The sequence below is a fragment of the Acomys minous genome, assembly GCF_964271855.1.
Source record: "Acomys minous genome assembly, chromosome: 10".
NCBI lineage: Eukaryota > Metazoa > Chordata > Mammalia > Rodentia > Muridae > Acomys > Acomys minous.
Genome location: NC_140491.1, coordinates 41,855,306 through 41,883,303, shown reverse-complemented (window position 1 = coordinate 41,883,303; position 27,998 = coordinate 41,855,306). Strand labels below are relative to the sequence as shown.

General features: G+C 42.4%; 1 protein-coding gene and 1 long non-coding RNA gene across 19 annotated transcripts in view; one reads left to right on the top strand and one right to left on the bottom strand.

The window, feature by feature from the left end:
* Positions 1–27,998, bottom strand: part of COBL (cordon-bleu WH2 repeat protein) — a 244,509-nt gene that overhangs the window by 174,563 nt on the left and 41,948 nt on the right. The window contains exon 1 of one of the 18 annotated variants that reach the window (XM_084798318.1): positions 13,157–13,286. The exons of 16 other annotated variants lie outside the window; for them this stretch is intronic. In XM_084798318.1, the coding sequence (XP_084654444.1) occupies positions 13,157–13,179 (23 nt within the window). In that variant the 5' untranslated portion in view covers positions 13,180–13,286. Of the gene's footprint in view, positions 1–8,983; positions 9,005–13,156; positions 13,287–27,998 lie in introns of those variants that run through there. One more of the 18 variants, XM_084798320.1, reaches the window with a different exon arrangement.
* LOC311606927 lies at positions 43–27,676 on the top strand. Its single transcript, XR_014782470.1, has 3 exons — positions 43–2,026; positions 25,004–25,096; positions 25,813–27,676. It is a non-coding gene; the product is annotated as an uncharacterized lncRNA (long non-coding RNA).

The following is a 27,998-nucleotide window of genomic DNA, read 5'->3' as shown; positions in this document are numbered from 1 at the left end:
CAAATCTAAAACAAATTCCACTTCAGCCAGCATAATCTCCTCTGGGGCTAATGTGATGCTCAGAAGTAATTAGAAATTGCTTGTGCCTCCCGAATTTGATGAACTTCATTTTAGTTAGGTTTGTAAAAATTCACTCTGGTACACTCAAACTTAATTGCTGTTTATATTTATTTTTTTTTTTGCCAATTCCTCTTGTGGCTTATTTTCCATTTTTATAGTTATATGCTGTATGGGTTTTTTTTTTTTTTTGGTGGTTTGCTAATTATCTAGTATTTAACACTATACTGCCTTGGTAGTTTCAGAGGATGTGGCTGACAGTGGCCAAGTAGCCTGAGGAGAAGTTAAATAAACGTTCAGGAAGACATCCTTTCAGCTTGTTATCTCAGTATACCTAGCCATCCTGATTGTAGTTCTTGGGCACAGGAGGTTCATTTTTGGAAACTGGAGGTAGAGGGGGCACTGCTACACATTATGGAGGTTTGGACTACAGGACAAACAATTGTGTCGCTGTCACTCTTCTGTCCTGGAAGATGTCTGGGCAGGTGCCGTGGACTACTTGAATGGCCCTGTTTCTCACAAGGTGACCATTTAGCCTGGGCTAAGTCCCCTGCTACTACCATAAGCGCCCACAGACTTGACTCTACAGTTTTGAGTTTGGCTAGCGAAGCTCCTGCTCCTGCTCTCTCAGCCTTCTCCCCTCAGAGTTCTACTGCCATGGTCCAGGTGGGGGAACATGGAACACGGGGTGTCCTTAGCTGATGGTCTCTGTACTTCCCTTGCGTGTAGTCTGGCTAGTACCCTGCCATGGGGGAAATCCAGCTAGCTGCTTTAATGGGGCTTCCCCCAAGCCAGTTTCTGAAGGATGTTTGTAAACCTGTGATTTGATGGTGTTACTTTCAGCTAGTATTTGTTATTTTACCTGGAAGTTCTATACTAGGGAACTCTCTGCCTTGCCGGGGAGTTTGTCAGTAACTAAAAAAGCCAATGTCTCAATGGGCCTTCCCCAACTGATTTCTGTTGGATGTTTTGAACAGCTGATTTGATGATTTCCGTTATCTCTTACTGTTTATTCTTTCACTATGACTTGTTTATGTATTTAATACGTTCATTCATTTAAACTCCAAACTATGACTATCACAGGTCATTCTCTAAACCTTACAAAAGCCTTACTTCTCCCTCACAGTCCACACGCATGATTCCCAAAGCTATATGTTCAACTAAAAAGGAGAACCTTCTCCAGTGCAGCAGAACTGCTTTCAGCGCAGGTGTATAGGAAGAGCTGCCCTCCCCAGCTAGAACCCCCAAACCAGCTATCAAGTAAGAAGGTGAACCACAGACTTGGTGAAACCAGGAGATGGGCAGGGTCAGCTTTTAGCTTCAGCAAAGGTGCACACCACTCCTCTTACCCAGGCTTCCCTGCGCTCCCCCACCCTCCCCTGCACAGCTCCAGTAATGGACCCCACCCAGTCTCATCTTCTGCTCTCACTACTCCTCCGATAGACAGAGCACGTCACTGTGCTGTGCCAAATTTCACCCAGTACCTTCCTTATACAGGAAAAACAGAAGCCGCTAGGTTTTCAAGTGTGTCCCCACCGATGTGTAAGCAGGGGCTTAGTCTTGCTTTGTTTGGTCCTCTGAGACTGGAGAGAGCCACCATTTCAGGGAAACTCACAGGCCTTTTGTGGCAACCCACACAGGAGCTGTCATCTGACTTAACAGATAGAAAAACCCGAGGTTTGCTGCTTTCACAATCATGGTGGGAAGTTCTAAAAATAGGGAAACCCAGTTCCTGTCCACCAGTGACTGGAAATAGAACAGGGATGCAGACCCGGAGCAAGTATGGTGTAGAACAGTCGACATCAGACAGGGACTTGTGAGCTCTCCCCAGAATCAGAAAGAAGAGACAACAGCAGTTTGGCTGCTGCTGACAGACAAGGTAGGCAGAGAAGAGGAGTTGGAGAGTGAGCAGAGCAACAGACTCAAGACTGAGAAGAGGAGCCTCCTCTGGGGAAGAGTAAAGAGCACGGTAGGCTCAGCTACAAAGCCTTCCTTTCTCTCCTGGTCAACAAGGCCAGGAAGAACTGAGGGAAGGATCTCCTGAACACAGCAGCTTGTGATTGACAGCCTAGACCAAAGGCTCTCAATCTGTGGGTCAGAACCCTGTGGGGGGGTTAGGAATGGAATGATCCATTCATAGTGTTCTTCTCCTAAGACCATCTGCACATTAGATATTCACATTACAATTCACAACAGTAGCAAATTACAGTTAAACAGTAGCAATGAAAATAATTTTATGGTAGGGGGTCACCACAACATGAGGAGCTTTTATTAGAAGGTCACAGCATGAGGAAGGTTGAGAACCCATTGGCTTAGACCCTCTCTTGTTTAGTGCCACCTCAACTGAGGTCCACAGTCAAGTCCTTTCTTGGATCCATGCTCACATTCTGGGCAGTATCCTGAGGAAGACTTGCCTTGCAGGGGTGGGGCTGGTGGGGCTGGGGGTTGAGCAAGAGCTATTGGTATGGAAATTGTACATCTGCTCCCTGCCAGCTGGCCTCCTGCAACTCAGAGGTCTTACCTGCAAATGGGAACCACAACTCCTACTGCCCAGGTGAACGGTGGGAGATATAGAGTAACAGATCCCCGACATCTGCTACATGGATGCTCTTGGCAAAGCATGTGCACAGCACAGTCTCACATGGCGGTGGACCAGAGACACACTGGAAACTGACACACATTTGTCCCACGGCCGAAGGCTCCGTTCAGACTCATAGCCACATCTGAGTAAGCTCAGGGGGTGGTTCTGTCTCTAACATTTCCTTCTAACAAACTCCTACACCTGGCTGCTTGTTTCTTTCAAATCAGTTCCAGACCCTGCAGCTCGGGAATCCTCTCCTGTCTGGGCACTAGCCATTTTTCCTGGGTAAGGAACTTCTTCCTCTCGCTGTCCTTCCACAACCCTCCACCATCTGCAAAACCCACAAGCCTAGTTCCAAACCTGTGACCGTGCACTCTCTTCATTTGTGAACCCCTTATCCTGGGCTAGCTCTAAACACATGGTTTGTTGTCATCTCTCTGTAGTCCAGTTTAACAGCGTATCCACCAGCTTACCTAGCCCAGCTGACCCAATGTAAAGAAAAAAAAAATGTCAGCATATGCGGGTCAAGAACTTCAAAAACAAAACAACATAAGAAGCCATAATTGCATGTCTCCTATTAAACCCACTAGTTCGCTGGAAACGTTCTCTAGTGGAAACTACCTGGATACACCCCAGGACACAGAATTTAAAAGAATCATCATAATATTCATCAGAGAATTCAAGGAGTTTAAAAAAAATAGGAAAAAAACCCCACTTCTTTGGACTCCAAGAAGATAATAATAAATACTTGAGCGACGTCCTAGAAAACAGAAATATAGAGCTGACAGAAGTGGTAGAGGCTATTCGGGATTTGAAAACCAAATTCAATAAGGAGATAGAAAAGTTGAAGAGAACACAAACTAAAATAAAGATGATACGGAAAAAGTCAGTAGAAAGCCTTGCAAGGAAAGTGAATCAAGCAGAGGTTCATCTCTTATGTAACAGCAGCATTTATTTCCTGGCTTGCAGACCTCAATACATATCAGTGTGCACATCAAATCCCTTCCCTAATTCAATAAAACAGAAATTCAACAGGATCTAGGAAATTATGCCTCAACTCCACACAGTTTTGCCATCATTTTTGAACTCTTAATATGGTATTAATAAAAATTAAAGAGCTCTTGCCATATATTCTCCTTTCTAGTATGCCTTGGGCCATATGATCTACATTGATTTTAAAATTAAAAAGGATAAAATTAGGCATGTGAGATGACTCCAGATAAGGGCTTGACACCAAGCCTGAAGACCTGGGGCCCACATGGAGGAAGTAAAGGACCAATTCCTCCATGAAATCATCTGACCTTTATGTATGTACCATGGCTCGGGTAACAGTGTGCACATGGATGTATGCACACACACACACACACACACACACACACACACACACACACACAAACTCAAACTTTTGTTTTGTTTTAGAGAAGGTTTCTTTGTGTAGCCTTGGCTATCCTGGACTCACTTTGTAGATCAGGCTGGCCTCGAATTCACAGTGATCTGCCTGCCTCTGCCTCCCTGAGTGCTGGGATTACAGGTGTGTACCACCGTGCCTAGCTTACTCACACATTTTTAAAAGGAAAATATCTACTGTAAAAAGTTTCTCTGAATCCACAACTGGTCAGCATGCAGAGAACAGAGATATTGAAATGCTCAGTCCTAAGTGAGATGTCTGTATCACACCCTTCCTGTGCTCAAGGCTTGGGGATCCATGCAGGAGAGCGAGTAAAAGGATTGTAATTCAGAGATAGTGGGTGATGTCAAGAAATCACTGTTTTCTATATAGTCCTGAGCTGATGAACCATAGAGACCGCTGTGGTACATGCAAGCTCTACAAAAGTTTTAGCTAGACAGAATCCAAGTGCAGAGGAGGGAAGCTGGACACAGATCCCTGCCCCTGGTTGAGGAGCCACTGCTGCTAGAACAGAGGAATTCAATTTCTACGATGAAGTGATACCCAATACATGGACCCCATATTAGGACAGGGCAGGACCCAGGCCCAGGAGTGGTCAACCAGTACTATACTCCCAGTGTTTAGAGAGGGAGGAAGGGAGGAAGGGGTGGGGGGAGGAAGAGGAGAGAAAGAGAGAGAGAATACATGAGGTTGGGAGGGTAGGGATTCGGAGACAGGGGTGGGAGGGTGGGGAAACGGGAAGAGTTGGAGGGCGTGTATATGATTAAAATACACTATAGGAAATTCTCAAAGAATAAAATAATTTTTCAAAAGGAAAACAAAAAAATACTTTCAAAGGAGAGTGTTTGCAGTGCAGTTATTTTCCCCCCCTCCCCCAACCATTCCCTTGGAGGAAATCTGTAAGATTCAGGAAGTGCAGAAAGTCAAAGGAATGACAAAACCCCTCATCTGAGTTATCCCATGCCACCATGGGACTCCACAAGCAGAACAATCTATCACTTCACAACATGGTTCAGAAAAACAGAAGGGACTAGAAATGGCAAGCCACCCGTGCATGGCCATGCTTGCAGGATGTCTGTCTGTCAGGCAGCAAATGCAGAGCTGTGTTACTCAGTTTTGCAATTGATGTGGCGAAGTAAGCAAGATCAACAATGTAAACACAGATGGGCTTCTTTGGGATCGTGGTTTCAGAAGTGTCTACCCACACTTCCTTGTCCCTACTGCTCTGAGTCTATGGTAGTGAAAGGCACCATGGTGAGAACACAGAGTGGAGGAGGTTGCCCACCTTATGGCAGCTAAGCAGAAAATGAAAAGGAAAGGAAGAGGGTGTCAACAGGTATCCCCACCCATGCTTCAATGACCTCATTTCTCTTCACTTGATCACCCCCTGATGACTCTACAATGCCCCAGTACTACCAAAGGCTGGGAGCTGAGCCTTTAAAACACATTATCTTTTGGAGGGTGTTCAAAATGCAAACTACAATAGTGTATTGTATTAAAGTAAAGGGCAAATATTTTTACTTTGAATATATACAAGTCCATCTTTTTTGTTTGTTTTACTAAGGATCTGTCTCAGGAGAGAATGGTCTTCTCACAATAGTACAATCCAATAGTCCTGCAGGGCCCTCAGTCACAGCCTGAGGACCTGATCTCTGTCCTCTTCTACACAGAAGTCACCCCTAATCCTATGCAACTTCATCTCCTGCATAAAGACACAATAAGGTTATCTTTTTTCCCACAGCTCCCAAATAATGGGTTCCTTGGTCCTTTAGACCTCTCTCTAGCCTGGCACCCTGGTATCAACCGAGTGCAGCTCTCATGTTGGCCCAGAACAGCTCTCAAGAACCGATGTCTTAGAGTTGGGAAATATTGGTAACATAACCATGGTGAAAAATCAGATGGTATAAACTCATTGCTAAATGAGCTATTTTTGAAACAAAGATGATCACTGCCATTTCTCACTTCCTAATTATTCCACGTTACCTGTGCTCTGTGGGAAATTTATGTCCACGAATCCCAGTGGGGTAAGGAATTCTACCAAGTACTATACTTTCCTCCCGACCCTGCATTCAGGCTCACTTTGGCTGGGTGATGAGTGTTGCATTTTCATCATGAAAATAGAACATTGTTATTAAAGAGGACAGAGGATTTATGATTACTTAGACCAAGGATCAGCGTTCCAGAAATTTCAGAAAGTAAACATCTTAGGCTTGGTGGCCATGCAGTTTTCCACAGTTCTCCAATGGTTGGGCATGGGAGAACTATATAAATGAACAATCTTGGCTGTGTTCCAAGTTAGATGGCTGGAGATCCCTATACAGAGAGAGCACCAACACTCAGTCAAAGCAAAACACCATCTACGGTAATTCCTTGTATAGCTTTTCACTCTGTCGTGCCCATGCAGCAATACAGAGGAGAAAAAGTTCCTCGCAACTGAAGGGTTCTCCATAAAATACCAACAAGAAATAGATGGTCTTCTTTCTGCCATATTTGATCACAAGGGGGTGGCAGTTGTCTGTTGTAGGGGACATCAAAAGGGAAAACAAGGGGCTGCAGATGATGGTTCAGCTGGTAAGAGCACCTGCTCCTCTAGCAAAGGATCTGAGCTCAGTTCCCAGCATATATCTCTCATTAACTTCAGTTCCAGGTGGTCTAACACCTTTTTTTCTGATCTCTATGAGCAGCAAGCATCCACATAGTACACATACATACATGCAGACAAAGTATTCATATATAAAAAACAAAATAGATAAAAAAACAACAAAAACTAAAACTAAAATCAAAACAAAATTCCAAAGATATCATATGAGGTATTGAAAAAACAGGTGGACTGGCAGCGCTGCCACAGAGTACACAACCAAGTTATAACCCTTTCTAGTGAGAGCTCCTTGCTTGCATGAGTCCTTATTGCTTTCCCAGGGAATTAACAAAAACACAAGTGGAAGGATTTATCATACAGCCATCAGGGTGGCTTAGGAATGATTCTGGGAGACTGTTTCTATAGGCTAAATATAAATAAAACAAAAACAAAAACAAAAACCTCTTCATAAGACCTTTCATCTGGTTAAGGATGGAACCCTACAGGTGACAAAAAAGACGATTTGTCAGGGAGAAAATCATTAAAACTACCTACCAGAGACTGGAGCTTACAAGCTACGCTGGAAGAATGACCCTTAGATCCACTGGTTTGATCCCCAGGAAAAAGAAAAGATGGGCTCCTAACCTGGGAAGACTAGTAGCTGGATTTCACCAGTGTGTCCAAGATATGGAAGGGGAGGGGCATCTAACTCCTATTAGTATGAGTACACATCTTCATCAATCAATCGGGCCAGGGCCTTCAGGATAGCCTCAGGACTGTGAAGTTAACCAAATCTTAATTCATGAACTGTCTCAAGATCTGGATTGCTATAGAGAATTTTAAAAAATTAACAGTTAATAATGGCGGCCACAAAGACACAGAAGTGTAACCATCGTGGTCTGTGTCCCCAGGACTGTGTTTTGTGGAGAAAGAGGAATGAAGCTTTTAATCAACATGTTTATCAGAGGAAAAAAAGAAAGAAAGAAAGAAAGAAAGAAAGAAAGAAAGAAAGAAAGAAAGAAAGAAACTCCTTAAGCAGGAGAGATTCCAAGAGAGAACACCATCCAAGTGGCAAGGGCTGTGTGCTTTGAAGTAGTTACAGAACAGAGGACATATTGGGGTAGTAGGTAAATGGTGACTTGTCCTCCCCTGTGTACAAGATGACTGACTTCTTCCTAGCAAACTCTTCCACATGCGATCGGCCAGGTCTCATGGGGCCTCTGTTGAAGCCACTTGCTTCTATTCCCTGTGTGGACTAGTTCCAAACCCTACATTTCCTTTCCTTTCTCCCTGGCATGCTGCAAAGCACTGTTGGAAGAAATGGGATCTCCTCCTAGACACATATTTAATGACTTCCAAAGACCTCAAAGGTTCCCTGGCTACTCCTTCCCAGGGCTGCCAAACCTCCTACTGACCACCACAGTTCTGCCAAGATCCTTTCCTAAGCACTAGCCCCATGCCCTTATCAACAGAGTTTAGCAGTTCCCTGCAGGGAGTACAGAGCCCATGAAGGGGAGAAAAAAAGGCCCCCTACTTATTCAGCATCTCTCAGGGTTGGACTTCTACCTCTGCACTTGACTGATCAGATAAATGACCATGACCAATTTGTGGGAAGTTCTCAGGGTTACATACATCGTCCCCTCCCAAGCTGGCTCATTTCCCCATTCCTCTTGAACGTTCGGAGTGGGTCTCCTACCTTGCTCTCATACCTCTTAGAGGGTTAAAAAAAAAATTAGCTAGTCTGTTGGGGGTTGGCCTGGTGATATGTATTCTGATGCTAATTACTGGCTTCCAAGATCTAGTTGCTGCCCAGATGAGCACATTCTTGCATTTATCTGTCCTTGTTGTGTAAACCTTGCATAAGAAATTATTCATGTTTAACCAATAAAAAGCCAATACCTGGGCAGGGCCTGAGGAAGATAGGCCTGGCAAAGGTTCCTGGGCTTTGGGAGAGAAGGGTCTTGGGAGGAAGCAGACAGGTAGGGGAGGAAGAAGGAAGTGGAGCCTCTAAGATGGCTGGAGAGGAGCACATGGCAGGATCAGCATGGATGAAAGAAAGTGGCCCAGATGAAGCATACTAGCAAGTATCTTGGACTTGTGGATGGGAAGTAGTAGATAGAAATTATTAGAGCAGATGCCATGGTATAGGGACTTAGGAGGTAAAGATGGCTTAGGAGTAATATCCTTCCATGCTCCAGGTGAAGCAAGGCTATTCTAAACATCTATCTGTGTCTTTATTGATTGTGATAGTGGGTTAGATAATACTGCTGTAATAATTTTATGGCTAATTAATAACAACCTTTAAATTAACCGCAACACTAGTCCTAAAAAGTAAAACACCTCCTATTTTTAATCTCACCTCCTCTTCACTTCCACCCACTCTTGTGAGAAAGAGAAGCCATTTCTGCAATCTCCCAACTAGGATAGGCGTTTTGTCCTTCTCAGCTTTCCTCATAGCTCTGCAATACGTGCTATGATCGCCTCGGTCCCAAGTGGCACGAGCTTCATCTTCTCAGTAAACTCTGCACCAGTCAAGAGGAGTCAAGCTGAAAATATAAGCTTAAAGCGTAACTTCCCATTGAATTCATTACACCCATAGAAATGGCATGCAAAGAGCATGACATTTATCACACAGAAAGTCGACTTTCTAAATATGGGTGCTCTATATCCATGAGTTTAATCAAATGCAGAATGAAATAGGTTTCTTTTTTAATTACACCAAAGCTGGTCACGATGGCGCCTGACTAGAACAAATCCCATCACGCAATAGGCAGATGCAGAAGAGCTCAAATTCAAGTCAGCCTGGACGACACAATCAGACCCTTTTTCAAAATAATAACAGCATGTGTACTGAAAACTAGACACTTTATATCACAGTTATCTAAACAATAAAACAGCTATATAATAGCATTTACATTGCAGTAGGCATTACAAGTCATGCAGGAATTACTTAGGTTTAAAGGAGGACTGCAGAGGTTCAGTGAAAAAAACTGTCATTGTACACAAGAGTCCGGGGCATCTGTGGACTTCGGTATTGGGGGGCAGGGTCTTAGAACCAATCCCTTATGCGTATGAGGGATGAGTACTTAGGACTTTGTTATATATACAGGACTCATGGGACAGTCCATGGCATAAATGTCATAGAGTTTCAGATTTTTTTTTTGGAAGCCAGCAGTCTATTAGAGATGACAAGAAAATTGCTTAAGTTTTAAACTGAAAGAAAGCACATGATTAAGTGATTGGAAGTAAAGAAGGCAGCTTGTAAGCCATATGGCAGGATTCAAATGTGGACATTTAAAAGCAATTATTATTGGCATTAAATTATGCAAAAGAAAGTTAGGTTAAAAAAACCAATGCTTTCCTGTGGAGGAACTTACAATTTTGTAAGACTATTACTTTGCCACAAATGGTATATTATCCAGGGGGTTAATTTTCAATATAATGGAGGTCACTTCAAACATAAATTAAGCGATCTATCAGTTACATTACATGGTATCATTGTTATTTAATTTTAAGTGAAAATATTTAGCAGTGCTTAATGAAAAATTCTATCATTCCATGAATTTAAAACCAGAAGAAGAAGAAGAAGAAGAAGAAGAAGAAGAAGAAGAAGAAGAAGAAGAAGAAGAAGAAGAAGAAAAGAAAAACTCAAATACCCTATCCTTCACAAAGAACAACTTAAGTTTCTAAATTCCCTACTGGAAACAAAGGGGCTATATTCAGAAAGAAGCATTTCATTGCATAATCTGGATGAAGGTGACAGATACCGTGTACTCTGTCCAGGTAGGAGCTACAATAGCAGCTTTTCTCTACCATCTTGGGATCTCATAGTAACTAGCTACAGGGCACCAAATGACTCCCCTGCTCCTCAAGTTTCCCAGTAGCCCTCACTGCCCATCTTCAATCATGAGTCACTGCCCACAGCTAGATGAGTGAACCTTGGACGCATCTCAGGCACTATCTCGGTCCCACCCTTGAATACTTTGGCCCAGCTCTCAGTTCCAGCAATGACTGGGACAGACTGATATCTGTACATAATACAGCCCAGTATGAGGTGTGGCACTGGAGTCCATAAAATGCACTGAATGCTGATTAAGGCATCACTAACATGTTCATGAAATAGAAGTTATGGGGGTTGTAATTCTAGCTTGTCCTTTATCATGGACACTTTGCCATACCCACTGACTACCTTCCAAGGCAGGACGTGAACAAACAGACTATTGTGCAGACAAAAATTCAAGTTCATTTGAATTGTTTTTTTTTTTTAAGCTACATGGTAAATATCAAAGCGTATTAAAAGAAAACTTCTAAAGTGTCCACAAATGATCTAGATGGGACCTTGCACCTATTTTGTGTCCTCCTCATCAGGGTTCAGCATATCATAAAAGCTCGTCACAGCTGGCTCAGACTGGCCTCTCTACAAAGACCACATCAAGTCTTTAGATCTTCGTGTCTTGTAAGATCTGTGAACACCTTTCGATATCTCCTTGATGTTCATGAACTTGCACAGTCCATGTCCTTTATTACTGTTAGGAACACCACATCTTTCTTTCATGTCTGCCTTGAAAAAAAAATCATAGGATTTGAAACTTCAACACCAGCACCCAATAAGTCCTTCAAATTATTTATTCTCAACTGGAATTGCTGTTAGAAATACAATGAGCTTAGCCGGGCGGTGGTGGCACACACGTTTAATCCCAGCACTCAGGGAGACAGAGCCAGGCAGATCACTGTGAGTTTGAGGTCAGCCTGGTCTACAAAGTGAGTCCAGGATAGCCAAGGCTACACAGAGAAACCCTGTCTTGAAAAACAAAAACAAAACGAAACAAAAACAAAAAGAAATACAGTGAGCTTGGGCTCTAGTTCCTTCAGAACCTATTTGCCTCCTTGCTGGCATTGACTTGTCCTGATACGTACAGGCTATGAGGGTCACATTCTCCTCCCTCTCAAAGATCCCCACCGGCCTTTGGTACAAGACCTCTTGAACTCTTGATGTCTTTCTCTAAAGGGTAGATATGTAAAGGAAATGAAGATTCATCTTTTTTAGTTCTAATTTGAGACAGTCCTGGGCAGCTAGATGGAAGAGGTGCTGGTGTGTGTGTGTGTGTGTGTGTGTGTGTGTGTGTGTGTGTGTGTGTGTATGTGTGTCTATATGTGTTGAGAGAAAAGTATACATATATGTATATATGTATGTGTGCTGAAAGAAATATATACATATATGTGTGCATACTATGTATGCTGAAATAAATGTTTATTCATTTTTTTCTTGCCAAAGCTAAAAAGATCTTATAAATGAAACTTCAACTTTAAAAACTTACCTTTTCCAGGTTGGTTAGGTAGAATCTCAATGGCATGAGATTTCTAATATACAGTAGACCAAACTGGGTTGATTATGATTCCTAAATATTCCTTTTGCTGAATAGGCTACCTACTTATCTGAGTTTGCCTTTATACTCATCCAGTTAGTTTAAATGAGGCAATTTTTTGAACCAATTTGTACTCCTGTCAACTCTCTTGGGGTCAGCTCCAGACATATGTCAGGCTCTTTTGTGACCCACAGGATTAGGAGTAGGATGACAGCAAGGCTCTGTTTCTAGAAGACAACCAAAGGAAAACAGGGTACTGTAACCTGAAATAGAATCTTTGATAGAGAAAAAAATACACGAAAACTACAAAGAAGACAGAAAACCTGCTGCTTAACCTGCACAGGGCATTTCCAAAAATACATATTCTCATCATGTGCCCCATAGAGCAGAACCCTAGACAGAGGGTACAACATGAGCCCATTTTTACATAACGAATCACATTTTCAATGAGGGCAGAACAACGAATCCGGAAATGGCTTTCTTAAATTCTTCAAGAGCAGACCATCTGGATTATATAAAGATAACAATGTTACTCCCTCTAACTACATTTTCTTAATGAAATATGTTTTGCAATGTCACTTCTCCAGGCAGGACACACCCACAGTCCTGCCACTGCTTTTATTCTTATTTGATGTTTTCGTTGCTTCTTACTTTTGCTTTTCTGTGAAGATATTTTTGCACTTTGACCATCCCGCAGCTTGCCCTCTCCTGAGTAGCAGGAGCCAGCAGACCTAACCCTAAGAGGAGGCTTGTGTTTTCTGCACAGGGGCATCTCTGACCAACTCAAGCTCTATCAAAAGAAGTGCAGAATGGGTATTCTCTTGACCAAAGTCCACACGTGGCTGGCCCTTGTCTCTAGTAAGCAAAACCAAAGTCCCCTAAACCCATCCCATCCACCAAACAGCCATTCCTCCTCCTATGATAACTGATAAAGGAGTTGTGTGTACAAGCTTATCACTACCAGTTGTCCACGGGACTATAATTACATAATTTAATTCGATTATCACATAAAGTAATGACATTTAAGTTTAACAGCTGTTAATTGCCTTTTCCAACACACGGGCAAAGCAACTGAGCTTTGCAACTGTCCTAACTGGTTTTCCATCGCTGTGATAAACATGACCCAAAGCAATTTGGGAGAAAAAAAATGAATTCATTTGGCTTACTCTTCGACGTCACAGTCCATCATTGAGGGAAGTCAGGACAGGAACTCAAGCAGAAACCTGGACGCAGGACCTTGAAGCTGACACCACCACGGGGCAATGGTCCTTACTGGTTTGGCTCCCTCTGGCTTGCTCAGTTTCCTTTTCTTATACAGCCCCACCCTGCCTAGGGATGGCACCACCCATAGTGGGCTGGGCCTCACTACATAAATTAGCAGTTAAGAAGTTGTCATAGATCTGCCCAACAGACCAGTGCCATGGAAGTAATTCCTCAGTTGATACGCCCTCTTCCCAGCTGTGTCAAGTTGACAAACAGTGACAGCAAGGTAATGAATGATAAGGTTTTCCTGTTTCATAGCTTAGAATTTTCACCCCGTGGCTGCAGGGCTCTGTTGCTTTGGGCCATATGGTGGCCCAGTTATTAATGGTGGAAGATGTTCATCGAGGAGGCTCGTTCTCTTTACCTCATGATAGTCATGAAGCAAAGAGAGAACCAGAGGGTGGGAATCTTCATGTCTCTTCGGAAGCCACACCTTCAACAACATAGCTTCCTCCTGCTTCCTTCCTTCCACTGGATTCTACCACCCACAGAGCTCCATTCTGAGGACTAAGTCGTAAACTCATAGGTCTAGGAAACATTTCACACCCAAACTGTAGTAATCACAAAACAACTCATGGCAGTGTGTAAAATACTGTGGACAAATCTGATCGTTTCTTTATTTTTTAAAATTTTCTTCCTAGAAGAACTGTAAAAGAACGAGAATTAGGAAAGTGCAGATGCATTCACTACTGGTTCTGAATGACTACCTTTTATTGTCTTTGGCCCTTATGAAACTAAAAAGAAAACCTCAAGTTCCTGCACTAATGAAATTGCTTAAAAGATGCCCTTGAACCTTCAATATGACCACTATAGGTGGCTTGATGCGCCCTTGTGATTGATTTTTTTTTTATGCCAACAAAGTATGCAGATGCAATAGCAAGCAGAGACATGTTGATAAAAACCTGCAAGAAGTAACTAGGTAACTGGGATTAATGCAGCGTTTTCAGGTTGGGGAAACTCGCCATCAGGACTAAGGCTAGCAGACACTGGTATGAGTGAGCTCCCGCCTAGCACCATTTCTCATTCCACATGCTCACATGTCTTTGTGAGGCCAACATCAGGTACAGATGCTGATTTGAGACTTCCAGACTCCAGAGCTATGAGCCAAAATAAACCTCTATTCCTTAAGTCAGCAATCCTCAGGAATTCTATGGCAACAACTGAAAGACTAAAACAGTCCTACATTCAAGAATTTGCCAATAAATGTATTCTACATACTTTGTTAAAAATAAAGGTATATATATATATATATGTTATATTTCCTCATTTAAATGACTTTTTAAAGTAGCTGGCCAATTATTGGTATTGCTTAAGATATTTTTTTGAGCACCCTTAAATCTCCTCAATGACAGTCATAGTCCAAAAACAGATTGAAGTATATATTCTGAATTTTAAATGACTAACAATATCTTGAGCAGTAATCACCCTGTAAGCGCTATGTGAGTGGTAAAGGACCAAAAATAAATCTTGTAAATTAGGACAAATGCCATAAATTAAAGACTAGGTAACCCCAAGAAAATGCATTAGACATATCAGATATCTTATTTTCCTGTATGCTTCATGGTTCTTTTCTCTAGGAACTCCAAGTTCAAAATAAACTCAATACTTCTGTATCTTATGCCATTTCAGGGGTAAGAGTAGACTGTTGATACAGGAACCTGCTAGTGGTGAAAAGGGTTCTGTTTCCTTCTTTTAGGATGCTACCAACTAAAGGCATACTAACTTAAATCATTTAAGTGCAACCTTTCTTGAAGTATGTGTTCCTATTCACTCCCATGACCCTTCATTAGCCCATAGCAAAAGCAGTATTTAGCACTCGATATAAACTCAAATTTCTCAGTTGTGCCCAAGCCATCCTTTGGAGATATATTTCAGTGAAAAGCACAGTCATGTTTCAATCCCTGTCCTTCATTGCTAGACCTCGTTAAAATAGAATATTCTCTCCTATGTCTTTGTCTTATACTGTAGTTTTAGCACTGTTCTGTTGTTGTTGTTGTTGTTGTTGTTGTTTGTTTGTTTGAGTGGTTGTTTTTTGTTTTTTGTTTTTTGTTTTGTTTTTGTTTTGTTTTGTTTTGTTTTGTTTTGTTTTGTTTTGAGACAGAGTTTCTCTGTATAGCCTGGGTTGTCCTGGGGCTGGCTTTGTAGACCAGGCTGGCCTCGAACTTACAGTGATCTAACTGCCTCTACCTCACTGAGTGCTGGGATTTAGGCATGCACCACCATGCCCGGCTCAGCATTATAAGCAGCTTTATTAATATATACATGACATATGATTTTCCCACTGACATTGTAGCAATTCAGTGATTTATAAATTCACAACAAAAAATTTAACATCCCCAAAGAAACATAAGTCTTAGTAACAAATTCCCTTGCTCCTTCCAACCACAAGGTCTGAGCAACTATTGATCTGCTTTTTTTTTTTTTATGTATTTGTCTATTATGGACAATTCATATAGATGGAACCAGGGTACAAAATTTCTGTACCTTGTAGTCAACTCATAATTAATAATTTGATGAGCTGATAAATCATTTTTTCATAATAACTGTACATTCCCACAAGCAATGCACGAGGGTTTTAGTTGTTCCACATTCCTGGTGTCATCTGTTTTCTTTTTTTACTTTTTATTTATATTACACACACACACACACACACACACACACACACACACACACACACTAAACTATATATAGCAAGCAGAATCATGAAATAATCAGGAATTATATAAATATTACATTTATAGTGTTTTGGCTATTTGAATTTTACAGACTTGAAAAAAATCTTTTCCTATTTGGTACATCTGAAATTCTGAATGTAAGTCAATATCTATTATATCTCATCTCTATCAACTTAAAACATCTATCTAGACCTAAAGACATCTTAATCTGTAAACAACTAAGCTTAACTGTGAAACTAAACTATCAGATCTTCAACCCCATCAGAGACTTGAGAAGGAATAAAATTCATTACCTGAGTAAACAAGAAGTGCAGGTTAGCAGTTTCCAGAGTGAAAAAACGACAGAGACAGTTTGCTGCCTGAACAGTCACATAAAACTCTCTATAATGTTGGAGCATCATCTTCAGCCTTCTGGCCCAGTATATCTGACACACATATGTGAGGCAGGAACTATTGAGGACTTGCTTACCCTGTCTTGGCAGTTTGTCAGTCAACTCTGCTTGCATCCAAACTTGTCCATTTTTTTTAGGCAGAATTCTGTCTTTTCTATTATAGCCATTTAAATGGGTTTTCGGACACATTTCTCATGGTTCTCATTTTCATGGCCTCAGTCATTAATAGAATCAGTCACATTTCATGTGTTTATCAACAATTTGGATATCTCCTTTGGTAAAATATCTGCAGAAATCTTTTGGCAAACCATAGTATTCTGACCTTCACTTGTGCAGTGCATATATACACACAGTAATAGTACTATTAGTGACAAATTTAAATTATAGTGTGTGATCCACTGCATGTCTGTATAGTATGAATATTGAATCCAATTTCAATCTTTTGCATATGGGTACATAGCTGCCTGGTAGCACTGGTTGCTGGCAGCACTGGTTGCTGGCAGCACTGGTTGAGAGGTTCTTTTTGCTCCCACTGAAGTCAGGTAGTACAAGTCCTGGAATGCTGTTCATGTTCTTTCTCAAGGTTGTTTTGGCTATCCTGGGTCTCCTGCATTTCCCCAGGACTTTTAGGATCATGACACCAAGTTTTATGAAAGGTTCACTGCAGCTGTGTAGAACAGTCTTAGCTGGGTTATCAGCTTTATATACTCAGACCACACTTTTTTCCCCCAACTTTATAAAATCAGTTCACCTTTGACACTATCTTGTTTTTTGAATATGTAAAACACTATGTCTCAACATCAAAATCATATAAAGAGGTACGTTTGAGAAAGTCCAACTTCTGTCTGTTTTCATCCTACAGACACCTACTATTTCTCTTTATATGCTTGCCTCAAAAGAAAGCAAGGATGTTTCTTTTCCTGTTTTTTCCTTAATTCTTTTTCCAGACTCATCATGTCACAGTTTCTGAGTGTTCTGTTCTCACAGTGACTATTAGAAATCACTGTGTTAGCCAGCAATGAGCTTTCTCTTTATTTTTATGACTGTTACAAAGATAAGACTATGAATAATATTTTGGTATGAAAGAACAGATAAAGAGGCATCTGCTCTTTGATAATTAAACGCAGTACTGTCATTGTAGAATGAGGTGTTATTTGTATTTAATTGGGTCCTAAATGCACAGAACCTAGGAAAGTGCATTATCTGTTTATAAGAAGTAGACAGAAACATATCTTCAACACTGAACTGTGAATATTAACCAAATCAAATAAAAACAAGACAAACCAAATTGACTAGACTTCAAACAAAATCTACCCACACATAACTCCATACTCATCTTCCTGCACTTTCTTTGAATTCCTCTTTCTTTTTTCCCTCTTCGGCTTCTTCAATATTTATTTTACACATAATTTTGATAAATTTCAGGATTTTTATCAGTCATTTTTACCTTATTTTGTCATTGTATACATTTTTAACTTATACATTTATTTTATTACACATATACAAAATAAACTACATAAAGCAAGAAGAAACACAAAACAATCAGGAATTATATAAATATTACATTCATAATGTTTTAGCTATTTGAATTTGGCAACCTTGAAGAAAACATTTTCCTATCTTGGTGAGTCTAAACTTCTGAATGTAAACCAATATTTATCATATCTCATCTCTATCAACTTAAAACATCTATCTAGACTTAAAAACATCTCAATCCCTAAACAGCTAAGCTTCATTATGAAACTAACCTATTTGGTCTTCAACCCCATCAGAGACTTGAGAAGGAATAAAATTCATTACCCGAGTAAACAGGAACTGCAGGTTAGCAGCTTCCAAATTAAAAAAAAAAAAAAAAAAAAAACGAGAGACAGTTTGCTGCCTCAACAGTCACCCAAAATTCTCTATAATTTTGGAGCATTGTCTTCAGCCTTCTGGCCCAGTATATCTGACAGACATATTTGTGTGGCAAGAATTATTGCGGACTCACTTACTCTGTCTTGGCAGAGTCTAGCCATCAACTCTGCCTGTGTCCAAGCTTGCCATTTTTAGGCAGAATTCTGTCTGTGGTTGAAATGAGGACATTTTGCCCATTGGCTTGTTTGCCACATTTGAAGCCAACTCCATAAGGAGGTTCTTTGATGTTCATCATCTTCTTTGAGGTAGGCTGGGTGTTGCCAGGAGCTAACCTGTCTCATTGTCAGTGAATCTTTAAAACAATAAAAACATCTTTAAATGTCATATTCTATAGGACGCTGATGTTTCTGAGGACCTTATCTACCCATTTTACCTAATCTGTCTATAGAAACATACCTATCTGTTACACCTAGGATGTATATTCTTGTGATATAAATAGACTAGTAACTGGTATGACCATGATTTGATCAATTGACAATTAACTTGTCAAACTTATCCTAAACAGCCTGCAATAACACTTTCAAGGCATTGGAGGTAAACCTTGTATTCTACTTGAGTGGTATAAGTACAATACTTCATATTAGAGAAGAAATATATTAGTGTGTGTGTGAAGAATAATCTTAAATTTGAATTCTATACCAATATATCAAAATTAAACTTATTTTTGCATCTATATACAAATTTCTATACCAATGAATTATAACTAACCATGTGAGCACAAAGCAGAGGAAGGGGATGCAGGTCATACAGACGAAATTTGAAGTCCTCTTTCATTCATCTCCATTAGGGTAGTTAAGTGCCCTCTGAAACTCTCTCCAATAATCCTCCAGATCAAATATTAGGTCTGTAGATAAGTAGAATTCTCTAGAAAGGGACCTACTAGTTCTTGGGTCCACTATGAAGGCATGGTCCTATATCCCGTGACCCATTCATAAGCATTCTGGCTACCATCTGACCTCAAGAAGGGACTTTGTAAAGTAAAAACACTCTACCCCAGGGGACCTGTTCTGTTTTATATGTAGCCTTGCTCAAACTTACCACAATGAGTGTATGATTCAGTGGTATATTATAAATGATATATAGAGGCCCTGCATGCATTTAAAAAGTACTAACATGTCCTATCATGTACTTAAATATCTATGTATTTTTCCTCCTTTAACTAAAAGTACATTGTCAAGCTGTTAGCCAAACACGTATTTCCCAATATTACTAATAGGAAACTGAACCACAGGAGTTCTGCAAAGCCTGAATTAATCTGAATATCTTATGCTATTTCTGAACCTGTTGTTTAGAACAGGCCAGATTCCTTTGTCTAAAAAATAAGCATTTTAAATACACGTTGTAATTGAAAGAAGGATCATGCCAGCTATCTCACATTGCTGCTAATGTGAAGACAAAGTGAGGAAAAATCTTCAAGAGTGTCTGGGTTACTGCTGGGTGCACAGTGACATTTAGCCAGTCTATGAGAGCTTTTCTTCATCTTCCTCTGGGAAAGGAGCCAAACAGTCACACCATAGCCTTTGCCAAGCCTCCTATGAACAAACGTGTTGGTGTGCAGACCTCAGACACTATAGGAAATGGCATCATCCAGGCTTTAATTATTTGCTGGTAGACCAGTTGCCTTGTCCTCATGGCATGTACATTCATATGAGGCTCACAATGAATCATGACCAGAACTCTGTTGTTATCATATCATGAAAGACTACAGTTAAAGGAGAATGGTCCTGCTACCAACACCAGGGCAACTCATGCTCGTAGAGGTGGCCTAACCCATGACAGTCACTCAGCTGATTCACAGGCATTCCAGCCCTACCTTATTTTATTCTCTAAGCTCCTGCAAGTAGGATGCTAATCTTCTGTCAGCAGGGCTACATACCCTGGCCTCAACCCCAAGGCCAGCAGGTAGCCATTTTCCCTATGTCAGGGCTAGAGGCTATTTTTACCCACTATATTAACATTTACTCTTGCTTAGGATTTCTCAAATGCACTCTGGAAAGCCATCAGCAAGATTTTGATGTCATTTCAGCTCCCAGCACAAAGGCAGTGTTCCCAGGCAGCAACACAGCTAACTATATTTTAAATTGGCCCTGCGTCATTTTGCCCTGGGTATCTCATCTGACAGAACAAATTAGCATTTTCACTCTATATGAAGTGAACTAAACAGAAGGCGAAAGCCAAAGGCACAAAGATCCAGCCATGAAATTCCTGTAGGAGCCCCTCCAACCGCTCTTCCTCAGGATCCTTTGAAATCGAGCTTGCAGTGCCACAAGCAGGCCTTCGTGCGTCAGAAAAAGCTCACGGTTGGGACACATAATCTTATAACTTGATGGAGAGGCATCAGCTGCACCAACATTGTCTTAAATTTGGATTCAAAAGCCAGAGTCCCTGGGGAAATCTATCATGGGGACTGCCTGCCAGTGATGCCATTACTAGGGACCATAGCTCTCTTCTGGCCACCGTATTTCCCTTGTTCTTTCTGGCTCACAGATAGTTCTAGAGACAGTCTTTACTCACAAGGAACCCACAAGGAGGCAGAGCTAGTTCCACTATCACCACTAAAACAGCGTAGATGAAGCTTTGCGGCTCGATGAAGGTGTCCAATTGGTTCACTGATGATGACAAGTGCCCTAGAAATAAGTTTTATTACCTTATAATTGTTCAGCTTTAAAAAAGAATTCCTGACAGCCTGCTTGCTGGTAAAGAATCCTCAGGTTCCCTGCTTTGGAATTTTATCAACACGCTACAGCAAAGGCAAAATGTCATTCACCAGTTTTACATATCCACTATGTTGTATCTAAAAACAGGCAAGGGTTTAAGGCCCTACAACTGCGCTGAAGAACAGACACAAAAGTCCCTGACTCCCCAAATTCTCCAGCCCATACAGTAGTAGACAGGATTCTAAGCTTCCTTAAGCAGTCACAACAAAGGTGAATATAACAGCCAGTGTCAAAGATGGAAAAGCCTGGCCACCACACTTCGCTGCCAAAGGCCCTCATAAGAGGATATCATAAGACAGTGAGTTCCAAGCCCAGAAGTGCACTAAACACAGAAAACACATAACTAGACGCCAGGGGCTCAGGATAAGAGTATGAACATTTTCAGCCTAAGGAAGAGAATGGCGGTTCCTGGCAAAAGTCTAGAGGTGCTGGTTGAGCTATGTTTTAAAGAACAGCATCACATGGGAAGAAGGGTATGAGCTAAGAGGGAGGAAATGGGAGATATTGCTGGACATACGAATCACTGAGCTTTCAAGCATGGCTTCGACTCAGAATGCACTGTGAGCATCCGGGTCACTGCTGAAGGGGAACTGGAAACAGGAGCATAGCTATGAGGTTAACCCTTGGAGGGCAGCATGCAGGACACCAGTAAGTTGCAATAACATTTAGCCGTGGCTTCCCTGGAGTTCTTGAGGGCTTCTCTGGTGGGTTCAGAGCACATCCTATGCTTTTCCCCAGACTCTCTGGGAGTTATCCCCTAAGCTTTAGAATCTATCCACACATACTTCTACACAGTTCCCCAGCTTTCCTACCTCAACTTCTGCTAGCTCTCCTAGGGCCCAATCACTACAGCCATGCTGCTGCCTTGCCTAGTCTCGGTTAGACCTGTCAAACTCAACTGCACCACGGGGCATTTGACATTCTCCAACCCCCAGCATGCTTCACTTCTCTCTCCATTGAGCTCCATACACAGCAACGGCTCTCGGAAAAGTGCTGCAGACAGTGTACGCAAACAGCTCTGCAACCTTCTTTTCCATCTGCTTTCGTATTTTCATATCAGTATATTTAACGCCTGTCTCCTCCACTAGAATATATGCAGATGTCAGGGTTAAAAGAGAGTTTGCTGCACTGTCTATGGCTGTATTCCAGGTGTCAAGTATGGCTGGGCAGTGGGTCCACAGTTGACTATTACATGAATGAACAACACTGAGGCCATAGTTAAACACAAAGCTCAGAGGCCAAAGCGCAGAGGGTGACTTTGAGCATACAGACATATGCCGACTGGATACTGAGTAAAAGAGTGAAACCCAAGTCAATAAAGAGCCTCTTCTTGTCTGGCAGGGAAAAGGCGAGGCCCCTCATCATGCCAGGGTTACAGATGGAATAAGAAGTCCAGCTTCAGTTTAGCAGTTTGGCTCCTGTGCTGCCCCATCTGGGGGATGTGTAGACAGCAAGCCTGTTTAGAGAACATGTGAAAATAGGAACCAGAGATGAGAGGGAGGAGCTGGGGGAAACCAAGTGGCCATACTTGTCAATCATAGTGTATGTGTCTTATCTCAAGGTATCTCCTGATTGAGAGGCCTTGACCTTTACCCCCCCTCAAAAAAAAAAAAAAAAACAGAAGGAAGTGCTTCAGGACACTGGCCTTTGTGCTGTCTGAAGGTTACCCTCTAGGAAAGAATGTAAGGCAGGAAACATGTTTCAAGAGTTTTGAAAGAAGAACGAAGACGGTATTACCCTATGGAGTGGTGCCCAGAAACACACTGAAAGCCTCGGCGGAAGGTCACACAGGACAGAACACTGAAAAGTCCTCCAAGAAGCTGGAAAGAAAGCTTCTGCAATGAAAGAGTCCCAGGCCATAGGCATACAGAGCATTGCCCTGGCGAAGCTGAGCAAAGCAAGGTGCAGGCAGCAACAGCAAGGTGTCGGGGCTCGCTCTGGTATTCCTGGCAATGTGCTTAATAACAGTAGGGTGACAGCATATGGAGTGACTACTAATTCCTTGGAACTTCCCCAAACCCAGAGAGTGGCCCTGGCACAGAGTCCTATCTGAGTAATCATTTGTCACTTCTACCCCACTGGGGCAAAGGAAGAGCAGCGTGCTCCAGCTCGGGCTCTGGTAGGCATAGACCACACAGAAGATTTGGGCTGGAGCCCACAGCCCTTATTCCGACATGTTCCTGGGCTGCTACACATGAGTGGCATTGGCACAGAGAGAAGGGGCAGGGACGTTGTAAATGAGGGAGGCTGAGAAGGGTGTGCTTCAAACATTTCTGCTCTGTACCAAATAGAAAATGGGTGAGAAAGCAAAACGCTGGAAGCAAGGAAGCCTCAGAAGCCCAAGGAAGAACTGGCAAGCAAGGACCTGAGCTCAGGCCGCACAAACCTTACCGTGGAGAAGACCACCAGGAAATGGGAACATCCCTGAGGAGGTCGCTATAGAAGGGACCGGCAGCTGAGCAGAAGGCTGAGGAGAGATCAGGAGGCCGTGACCCCTGTCAGCTTTTGTCTCTCCCAACATTGTCTGGCTCACGACAACCGCGCACATCCAATACGCTATGCTACATTCACTATGTCACTTCACTACCTGGACAGCGTGGATTTCCAAGGTCCCTCCAAATCCAGGCTTGGATCCTCACCCGATTCGGCACGTGCCTTGGGGATCCACACCCTGGTGGTGGGCTGGGTTTCTCAGGAGACAGACCAACATCAGCCATCTCAACTAGGGTCTCAAATCAGTCAAGATTTCACAGAGACAACTCTTGCCAAAGGGGAAATGTTCATAGCTGGATCTATAACGGATCTATAACGTGGAGGGGAGCTAGCTCCTGCCTCAGGTAGAGGGCCCTTTAGGGTAAACTGCGAAAGGCACACAGCAAGGCTTTTGGATGAACCTTAACCAGTGTTTGTGAGAATTTCAAATGCCACGAGGCTATGAACTCCCAGTCGTGCCGTGAGGCTCTGGGTTGCAGCCTGCCAGCCTTGCTCTAAGTTCCAGGACTCTGGTTAAAGCCTGGGAGAGGGAACTGGCTAGACTGGTCTTCTTAGATTGTCCCACTGATGGTGACACAAATCTAAGGTCACTAAACACCATTTTGGCGACGTCCAAGCATTTCATAATCATTTCCATGCAAAAGTAGGTGGCACTGCAGTGTTATCCCATTTCAAAGGAGGGAGAGGAGATAACTAACACGGACAGAGTTGTCCACTCTAAGCTTAGCACGCGACAGGAGGAGCCCAGACACACAGTCTCCTCGGGTTTTCATGGCAACCAATAAGGGAGGTCATTTCTCCTTTTTTTTAGAGACTTGGATTAAGTAACTGTCAAAACACAAGATTGTTAGCGAGAGATTGAGCCAAAAATTCCAACTCCGGGTCTGTCTCAGCTCAGACACCAGGAGATGCTCACTGCCAAACAAAATGGTGTCTGATAAAAGTAATCCCTAACACCCGAGCCTAAATGGAGCCGATGCTTTCCCTTTCATTAAGCTGCTGGAATCAAGTGCCACTAGCTGGGCTGGAGGAAATGTAGATGATGTCAAACACATTGTGTTCAAATACGTGCAACAGGCTCATCACGCAGCGTGAGCACACACACACACACACACACACACACACACACACACACACACACACGTAGAACTAAATCACAAAGTTAAACTAAATTATATAGCAATAGTGTCATAAACTATCTGTAGAAATCAAAGTGCCTTCAATGTCCTACCTTCTCCTCAACCCAGAGAGTCCAGGATTGGACTTAATCAGTCACATCTTCTCATTTCTAGTGTGACTCTCTCCTAATGGGCCACATAACCATAATAGCCATAAAACCAGCAGCACTCCTAACAACCCAACCCAAGAAAATCCATAGAGCAGAACCTCAGGGACAGGGTGCATGTCCTCAACTGTTTCAGCATCCTTTGGTTGCCTGAGGCCAGTGGCATTTGTATCCCTGCACTCTCCAGAGAGTTCAGAGTACAGAGTTGGTGCCAAATGTTACGAGAGCAAATGGTCCCTAACCACTGACCCCTGCTCCTGTTTCTGTCCCACAGAGAGACTACCATCAGGATTGGGGCAGAATGCTCATCAGCTAATGACTAGAAGGCATGATTGTCACTCCGACTCCAGCAAGGACACAGATCCAGGTAAGACATGGTGCTCCCAGCCCTGGCAGCAGAGTTTATCTCTGTGCAAAGAGGAGAGTGAAGGAAACACTGCAACCCAGCCAGGGCCAAATGTGGATGGAATTCTGTTCCTCTAGAGATCTAGACCCTGGCTGCTGAGGGCAGAGGATGAGGAGTGAAGGCAGGTACCCCACTTGAGGTTTCACGGGTAGTATTCTTTTTCTTCGTATAATTTCCCTCCCTGCTATGGTTCTCAGGATTCCACGATATGCTCAGATTTACATAGATTGATGCAGTCTATGTGGACTAGCAGATTTTTTACCCATATGATACAATATACATCTACTATGCAGCCTAATGAAACAGCATCTCTGCATCTACAATAAAAAAAAAAAACAGGTCCACGTGGGATTCCATCTATAGTCTGACTCACAATTTCTTTCACAGTAATTTAACAGCCCTGAAAACCTTCTTGAGTTGATGTAGTATTTAGTATTTGATATTCACTAGACACCAGGACAAGCTGTAGCATTTCAAGCACCTAATGATACATACTGTGGAAATATTTTATTTTGCTAATTAACAACCTTGCATATGAGCAAATTAATCACCAAATAATACTTACGATTTTGTGTAACAGAAGCAGATTGAAAGTCACTTCCTTATTATAAACAAAAGATTCATTCGGGACATTCATTTTTGTTTTGTTTTGTTTTGTCTGCTTGCTTTCTTTAAAGGTCAACCAGGAATTACTTTCAAGGTGAAAAAAGGCTTTCCTGCTGGCTGCTTACCAACCATTTTGCACACACATCTCAAGCACAAAGACACCCCTATCCTCCCACAGGCAAAGGGAGAGAGAACTGGCCAGAGCCCCAACAAGTACAATTTTGTAACTTGCTTCTGAGTGCCACACAGTGCAGGCTCTATAGAAGTGTGTTTTTATTCAGATAATGCAACTCACTTGCCCTGGGAGGACTATGAGAAGGCAAATTTGTGAACTCCCATTTTTATATACCCTATTAACACCACTGTAACCCACTTTCATAAGTTTCTTAGTTTCCACCAGTGACTTATTGCACAGCTAAACTAAATAATATAATTACAAAAAGCCATTTCATCTTGTCTCACGGTCAAATTCACAAAGAGGTTTGGAGTTAAACCTCAAAGGAATCAAAGATGTCATCTCAATTTGTCATTCCCCCTACCACCACACCGACTCTTCACACAAGCAGGAGAGCATCAGAAAAAAAAAAAAGTAAGACATCATCCCAAACTGGGCAAGGTGGCCAGTTTGATGCTAGCACCCAAGAAGCAGAAGCAGGCCAAACCGGGCTATATAATGAATTCTAAGGCAGCTGGGACTGCAGAGTGAGATTCTGCCACAAAATAATCATCATGATAACAATCACCATCATCATCATCACATCATCACTGTCCCTTTATTTCCTTAAATTTGAATTTTCATGCTGACTCTGGTGCAATAAATAGTCTGTCTATTTAGGTAAACACTCTAAACTGAAGGGTTGTTGGCCTCTTTCCACATAGTATCTGGAACAAAACAACCCCGGGGGTCCAATATAAGAACAAAAGCCGTTCCTTCTGGTCACCAAGCAAGGACCACATCATGATTGCATCTGCAAAGGCTTTAGGCCTCCACATCCATTTCCATGTATTTAATTATGCATAAATCACAGCCACATTATTAGTATTTTGTGAACATTATGAAATAGATCTTTGGAAAGACTAAAATAACAGTAAATATTTTCTTGACAGAACCCAGCTGGATCACAAGGCGCGGGCAAGCATGCCACACTACCACCTGGGAGTACACAGCTCTGACAAATGAGCAAGTGAGAAACCAGTGCTTGGGTCATATGGTAGAGCGATAAGGAACCTACAGCTTTCTTCCCTCCTTGCCAAGGACAGGAAATGAGTGTTCCAGAGGCAGCAGTACAGGAAGCAGCAACCCAAAAGGCCAATGCATCCCTTCTTAGCAGGGTCCAGAGCGTTGCTGGGTCTCTAGGCGGACCTGTAGCTGGAGATCTGCTCTGTAGCCATATTCAGCAGAGGCTGCAGGAAAGGAGAGGGGTGTGTGGTGCTGCAAGGAACTGCTTGTCGTGGTTCTGTAAGTAACAGAAGGAATGAGATGCAGCCACCACCCAGGGACTCTGACTGGCCCAGTTGGCAGGAATGTGAGGCATGTATTCAAGTCTGGGTGGTGCCTAACCAGACAGGGTGGGGACACACTCGGGAAGAAGCCCCATGTTAGCCTCACCCAACTCCTGCGACTCACCTCTTCCGAGCTGGGTTCCGAGTAGACAAGGCCTACTCAGTTTAAGGCAACAAACAATACATGCAGACTTCTTGGTCTCATCATCGTAATTCTTTGGCGACAACCAGAGTCAGGAAAGTGAACCCACTTTATCAACTCTTTCTATGTCTGCTCAACTTTTCCATTAGAAAATCAGGGTTCGGTTATACCAACACTCCACGTAGAAGAAAGTGTGATCAACAGACAGTGTCTGTCCTGTCTTTGAGGCTGAGGAACTCAGGAAGGACGGAGGACGGACACACACGCACACACACACACACACACACACACACACACACACACACACATACACACACACACAGTAAAAAAAAAATGTTCCTGGGCAGCTTCTCCTCCCTTCTGGCTAAACTTCTTCAAGTCAGCAAAATGAAAATATGAAGGTGCCTAAACTTTTCCAAAACACAGGTTTCTGTCTGCAGCCTACTTACACAGCTAGCTTTTGACATGGACTTGTGAATGCACCCATGCTGTTACAAAATGCTCTACAGAGCAAAACCCGCAGTAGAAGCATATTCAGAGCACCTGACAAAGCACCCAGGGGTTTAGTTGAAACAAAATAAAATCTGAAAAATCTTTTTCAGAAGGGAGGAG